The 7,162-nt window shown below is 33.8% G+C and overlaps 1 protein-coding gene across 1 annotated transcript in view; it reads right to left on the bottom strand.

Annotated features, from left to right (window-relative positions):
• Positions 1-4,208: 4,208 nt before the first annotated feature.
• The window catches only part of LOC106689336 (uncharacterized), a 3,629-nt gene continuing 675 nt past the window's right edge, over positions 4,209-7,162 (bottom strand). Inside the window, exons 2-3 of the mRNA XM_014434264.2 lie at positions 6,006-6,133; positions 4,209-4,580 (exon numbers count right to left, since the gene is read on the bottom strand). Coding sequence (XP_014289750.1) covers positions 4,316-4,580; positions 6,006-6,133 — 393 coding nt within the window. The 3' untranslated portion in view covers positions 4,209-4,315. The remainder of the gene's footprint in view (positions 4,581-6,005; positions 6,134-7,162) is intronic.

Genomic DNA, 7,162 nt, shown 5'->3' with positions numbered 1-7,162 from the left:
GTGCTGTATCTAGAGGGCCTCGTATAACGCTGTCAAGCTCACCAATCTTTTGGATGTATTCTTTTATAAAATTATAGATCTTCTACGTGGGCTCCTTCCAGTGGATAGAACTTCTCTCGCCTTTCTGGGTTCCCGGCCCAGGCTCATTTGACAGCCGTGAACAAACCACTTAAGCTACCTTTTTTTAGGGTGGATTTTAGTGGAGGAGTTGTCACCTTCCCTGAAATCCTTTCATTTCTTAGGTGGTCTATTCTATTGTTTCCTGTAACCTATTCCTATCTAAGGATTTCCTTTCAGCTCCTGTAATTCTGCTTAATCTGCCTGCATGGCCTGATCTAGCTCTCACCTCCGTAGTTAAAAATAAGAGTACACCGATTTGTAAGTATGGAGTTTGGTTTCGCGCCCCAAAACTCAACGGACATGGCTGTTGTTTATCTGCATGCTATCGCAGATTTGATTGGCTCAAGGAATTATCTTAATGACTTACCCATGTAATCCTGAAAAATTGATGGTATGGAATTGTAGAGAATTAATTCTCACATTTGCCTGACCAAGAAGATTTTCAAATTTGGATTGGGCCACGGCTGTTTAGTGGTTTTCAATTATGGTTTACCAATAGTTTGCCATGAGGATTTACGTATAACACTTGTGTCGAATCCCATTTCAATTTTTTTAAATTAATCTTAAACTCTTCGTAAATTTCTTCCTTTATCCCTCATGAGCACAAACTCTTTCCTAAACAGACCAGCAAGTAGCAACTTGACTTAGAACTAGAATTGCCGAGCTCCTTTGTCCTTCTAGTCTATCTGTTGATGTTCACCTTCTCACTTTTCATGAACACCCTAATTCAGTGACTAACGCCCTTGAACCAACGGCGTTCACTATCTCTGGCACGCCAATTTCAGTCTGTATATGTCATTTATGACTTGCTGCCTTAATTCTAAATCCTTTAGCGCACTTGCTCAGCCTCCACTGGCTCATTACCAGCATAATTGCGAGAGGGATGCGCTGGGATCTCTTGAGCTCTGCCCTACCCCTCACACGTGGGGGATAGAGTGGGCTCAGGGATCCTGAGGTCGATTGTGTAAATATTGAATATATTATTTTATTTATTTATTTTTCATACAGATAGTTTGATTATGTTCATCTTGTCTATTCTTTTGTTTGTATATATTTTATTTTTTTATTTATTTATTTTTTTTTAATTTTTTATTTTATTTTATTTTTTATTTATTTATTTTATTTTAGTATGTATGAGATCATTCATCAATATTACCTATTGCCCACAACTGTGTGGCAGATTGTAATATCTATCAAACAAAAAAAAAAATTCTAAATTAACTTAATTTGAAACTGGAATCCTCAGCAGAATTCGCCATATCACACCTATGCTCTGAACAACATATTAATTTAAATGATTTTCAGTTTTTAATAAAATAAAATTGAAATAGTCTGCGGCAATTAAAAGAATTAAAAATCGCAAATTTGTAGATGTTGCTATGTTCTAGTAGCAGATTTACTTGGAATGCCAGGATAATCGCTGAAGGCAATTATCCAAAAATAAGTTAATTAATTGATTATAAATTGAGTCCTAAAAAACTATTATTATAATTGGATTCCTTTCCAAAGGCTGTTTGTGTGTTTACCAGTTTACCAATTAAATACCTTTATATTCATAAAATGTTCTTACCATTGATTATATAGTATAATAAAGAGTGGTATATTGGGATATATAATAGTATATAAACTACATAAAGAGATTAACTATTTATTTACAATTTGTTATGATTAAAATGATTCAAATGATTCAGATAAAGGTTGCCATAAAATATAAATTATTACATGATTACTTATTAGTTAATTTATACTTATAGCTGCTGATGCCGTGGGATGTAGTGCCGTGGGTGTCTTCTGTTTCATCAGGGGTGTCCAGGCCTCCTGGCCTTGGTGTGCTCGAAGCGCATCCTCTGAATCAGGTCCTTACTCGTCTAGCCCTTACAGTAGAGTTGCTCCTCCGTCTAGCCCTTGCTGTTGAGTGTCTCTCTGTTCTTCTGTAAATTCCCTCTTGTCTTTTTCTCCCACTTCTCTTTTAGGGCGTTACCTTATTTTTAAATCTCTTCTCTGATTGGTTATCGATGTCCGAAGACTCCCGAAGCAGGCGTCCCCCTCCTCAGGGCCGAGGATGTTTAACAAAAAGTTGGACTTCCTGGACAAGGATCTGCCTGGTTAATTTGATTCTGATCCCTCGTCCTAACCTTTTTTCTGCTTCGATACTTAAAGGTTAGTCAATCTAATTTTCTAAGGGGCCTCTGGTAATGTGACAAACTTAATACAGATGTTTCCATATCCGAGGATGCTAAAAGCTTCCCAGCAGATGACGAAACACCTTAATAAACGACATATTGTTGAAATCATGGCTAATTCCTCGATACATAGCAATGTTAATATATTAAAATATAACTTGTAAATCAAAAATGGAAAAATAAAAATAAAGTTAAAAGGAAATAGTTATCAAAATATTCCAAATTTATGAAAAAGACAGAACAAATATAAATACAAGTGATTTGGGGGAGTTAGTAAAAATAAGATAAGGGCAAAATAAAAAAATGATATATTAAATATCAGTTGATCTTCTTGGATCTCGGTTAAGACATACCCGTAGCTGTATTGGCTATTGTGGCCATAATGCTCAGGGTGGTTTAGAAAGATTTTGTTTTAACGTGATTCTTTGGATTCTACTTATCTTGAAAATTAAATTGCTTTTGTACTAAGATAATTAGAATCCAAAAAATCACGTTAAAGAAAAATCTGTCCACATCCCACTCGGCATTATGCCCGCAATAGCCAAAACGGCTACGGGTTCCTTTCTCTCCCAAATCACTTTTATTTTTATTTGTTGAGCCTTTTTCATAAATTTGGGATATTTTGATAACTGTTTCCTTTTAACATTTTATTTTTGATTTACAGGTTATATGTTAATATTATTATTGGCACGACAGACCGTGGAGATCCAAGGCCTCGTATTTCCTTAGTACATCACGCGTTTCCTGACGTGGATCTTTTCATAGGACGAGTCCGTCACTCCTACACTTATTTTTGTGTGTGCCACCCTTGGCCAGAGGCCTCATAAATGCTCGGGAGGAGGCTGTGAGTGAATTTTGTATAATTTTATGCTTGACAAAGAAAAAAACCGGGTGGGGCCGGGGCTCGAGAACTCATAACCTTTGGGTTGGTAGACAAGCGCGTTTTCACGCTGCTGTCTTCGACCCTTGTTAATATTATTACCAACTAAAAATTAGGGGTTTTTAATTTCAACTTCAATTTTTTCAATTGGTTCAAGTCTGCGGACTCTTCCAATTTGATTTTATTTAAAACTGAAAATCATTTAAATCAATAAATTGTTCTGAGCGAATTCTAATATTGAGGTAAAACAGGAGACTACTGAGATATAGTAATGGAAACAAGGTTTCGAAATTGAAAATATAAAAGCAAAATTACACAAACTGCGCAGTGATGGGGCCTTTAAATTTTGTTATTTCCATGACCAAAATAATGACATTACTACATGACAGAAATTATTATGATCTTTTGGGTTATGATTTTCTAATTAAAGGCCAAATATTTTCAGTTAATTGATAGATAATTGACTTTTTTGGTCAGATTCCAACTTGAGCAGTTACAGTAGTGGTTGCCAAACTGCTGCGCACTCTAAGGTAAAATATACCCCACCCCTTAAAAAAAAAAAAAATTAAATTTAGTGCATTTCAGTATTTTCTAATTTTCTAATTACTAATTTTCTTCTTTTCGTACATATTCAAATGCTCTAAGGATAGTTGTGACGCAAAATTCTTTTAGCCCAATCTACAGTATCAAACCAAAATTGACAGGCCTACAGGCTAAGACTGCCTGAGCACAGATGGCGGTATCAATAGAGGCTACATTATTAATAAAGATTAAACAAATATTAATGATTTAATTATTAATAAAGCATAAATCGTCGATTTTTTAATTAATATTATTGTTAATGGTAGCTTATTTTCGTAAAATTCAGTTTGCTTTCATAACCAACAACATGGATTCCTTGATTGATTAGCTACTTCCACCATATTTAAGCTTTTTCAATTAGTTAAAACATTTTTAATGTTACATTTTATAATATCAAACATATTGTATTTGATAGGAAGAGGAGGTTTTAAAGAATTATAAGGTACATTTCAAGATTATCTTTATTTAACGAATAAAGCAAAACACTCTCAGCTCTTGGACGTCAGAGGTACTCCATAGACTGTTTCCAACAATCAAGAATACTCCGAAACTATGCCCAATACAGAAACTTGTCTAGCCTATGTTGCATGATTTTGAATCTTGCTACCTGAACATCGGTGTACAGACGACTCACTGACGATGTGAACTTCTTGCTTACTCCATCAGATAAAGGTGCCAAGAGGTCACTATGCTCTGTACTGGTGCAACTGTGATAGATCACTTGTATAGGAGCTACTTCCATGTTGTCTGCTGTAGGGAAGTTTAGTGTAGATTCAATAGTGACAAGGCAATCATTTAATTCTGCGATTATTTTGCTGTTAACAGTTAAATAATTTATTAATAAATAAAGAATTAAAATATCTTGATTTTGTATGTATAGATAAAAGGTTTCAGTGAACATAAGGTTCATCAATAAGAGTTCGTCTAAATATTGTGCATAGACAGAAACATATATTTCACAACACTGTAATCATTATGCCATATAGAATGAACAAAAAAATATGGCTACACTTTCTACGGAACGTCTAACTGATTTTATAAGAAAAAAAATCATGATTAATGATTTATGCGGTAGATTTCAGGTAAATTTGTGTCATTATTATAAAAATAACGACTGAAAAAAATTAACACACTTATGCAATAAACATCGATGGAATAGAGGATAAATTGGAAGCCAATACGCATTGTTTCTATAAGGATTAAAAAGTTTTAGCTTAATAAATTTAATGAGTTCTATCTGCACTATGATATAAGTGTTGTTCTGTAATAAGTAAAAATGAAAGAAAAGATGGCTAATACCTAGACGGTATTATAGTAATCAGTAGTAGTATTTTTTAATAGGAACTAAAAAATAAAATACACCGTATTTTGTAATAGCGAAAAATTCGATTTTAACTACGAGAACCCATCCGTCGAATTCTGTGCGGTAGTTAACTACTGGTTGATGATAGATAAAAAAATTTAAGTTCAGAAATTACCTAAAATGTGATTTAAGAAATCTTCTGCATCAAAAACATCCATTTGTTGATTGTGTGCAGAGAGCAAACGGTGTCTTTTAGATATGAATGTCCCTAAATACATGTTTTTATTATTAAAAAAACGAATGGAACACGTCCTTAAAAGTTTGTTGAAGAACCGTTAAGTGAAACATAAACAAGTGATACTGAGGATATTAAAAGACCAAGTATACAAAACTTTGCACGAGCTTTGAGCTTTTGAGCTTTTGAGTTAGAAGAACAATTTACAATTTGATATATATACAAGGTTTTGGTGATTTAGAGCATTGCTTAGATTGAATTTACGGGATTTTTGTAACGGGATGGATTTACCATTAGGTTTCAAAATCAAATCAGTCAGTTGAGTCGAGAAAAATGATTCTACTACTTCACTACTCGATGTTCCTATGCCAATCAGTTAGGACTGAAACAGTTAAACATTGTAAAAAAAAAAAATAAAATTAGAAGTTTAGTGTAGCTAGGATTTTTTGAACAAAGTGAAATATTGTGCAATGAGTACAATTCAAATTCCAGAATTAGTTTTCTTTCTATGGATTCAAAATTTCTGGTAAATTAGAGATAATAATTTAGTGCACAGATTGAGCTGACTTTTCTCCAAATCCAAAAAAGATAAGTCAAAGTATGAAAATTTTAATTATTAAACTCATTACAATTATTATTGTACATACTTCAAATTATGCTATAATTGAATACTTAAAAATCTCTCCTTAAAATTTTACTTACGTTTGGCCACCCGAGTCAAATCTTGTCAGTGGGATGTTAAAAGCCATTATGACGTTTTTGGCGGTGCTGTTTAAGAATTCTATCTTACTCTGGTCCTTGAGTAATTTCAGATTGGAATAGAACCGAACCTAAAAAAGTGAACAGATTTAGTTTTCCTTGCATCATTGCATATTGCCAAAATTTAATTCTAGGTAGAGAGAGATTGTGTTTGAGTGATTTCCATGGGAGCTGTAGTAAAGAGGATAAAGAAAATCGCATTTTTTAAGAACAAACAGCCCAACCACGCACTCAGAAAACGGTAAAGTAGGCTAAGGACTCCAGAATATTGGAAGGAATTAAGACAATAGAGACTGCACCAACTCCATGTAGGAATAAAAGCAAATGTTAGGGAATGACATCAACCATGATTTGCGCCATAGTAATTCTGTCTGCCAAGAGCTTAAACGGAAAAAATGATGTCTCTGAGCTTGACATTCTTTCTTTTCGTTCTTTTCGTTCGAAGTCAACATTATGGATACCATGCCCAGTCGTCAGTACAAAATGGTGTCCTGGAGCAGTACAAGAATACTACAGGGTCAGGCGTAGGTTCCATAAGTGCAGTGATGAAGAGAGAAGACATAGGTATAGTGTGAATCGAAACCGAATGCACCCTCAGGATAAGACGTCAAACAAGTTCATTATAGTCATGGAAGAACCACTAAGTATCCTGTACAGGATGGCAATGAGCAAGATGAGGTCGCTGCATATAGAGTAGAATTATATGATCTCATAAAATTAAATATAAATCCTCTCTACTCCCCCACAAACTATTTATTATAAGATTTTGTGAACTAATTGTTGATTATTGGTAGGAGTAATATTTAGCAACAAAAAGAGTTTAATTATTTGTTAATTTAGAACTTTAATTATTGTATATTAAAATAATTTATTGTATGCATGGACAGTAGGTGTATAAAAATGTAAGATAAATTACCTAATTGCAATGACATAGAACATATAAGGACGGTTTAATTATTAAAATATATGAAAGGAATATGGTCCGGGTGCGGTCAAGAAAAACTCAAATAGTAGAAATATACTAATTTAATGAGCCAACGTTTCGCCCCACGTTGCAGGGCTTCTTCAGGGCTATTTTGACGGCAGTCAAAACTTAAAAA

Source organism: Halyomorpha halys, unplaced genomic scaffold (assembly GCF_000696795.3).
Source record: "Halyomorpha halys isolate HHAL.00 unplaced genomic scaffold, Hhal_1.1 Scaffold1331.1, whole genome shotgun sequence".
NCBI classification, from domain to species: domain Eukaryota; kingdom Metazoa; phylum Arthropoda; class Insecta; order Hemiptera; family Pentatomidae; genus Halyomorpha; species Halyomorpha halys.
Note: the sequence above shows the minus strand (reverse complement) of the source record. Positions and strands in the feature narration are given on the sequence as shown.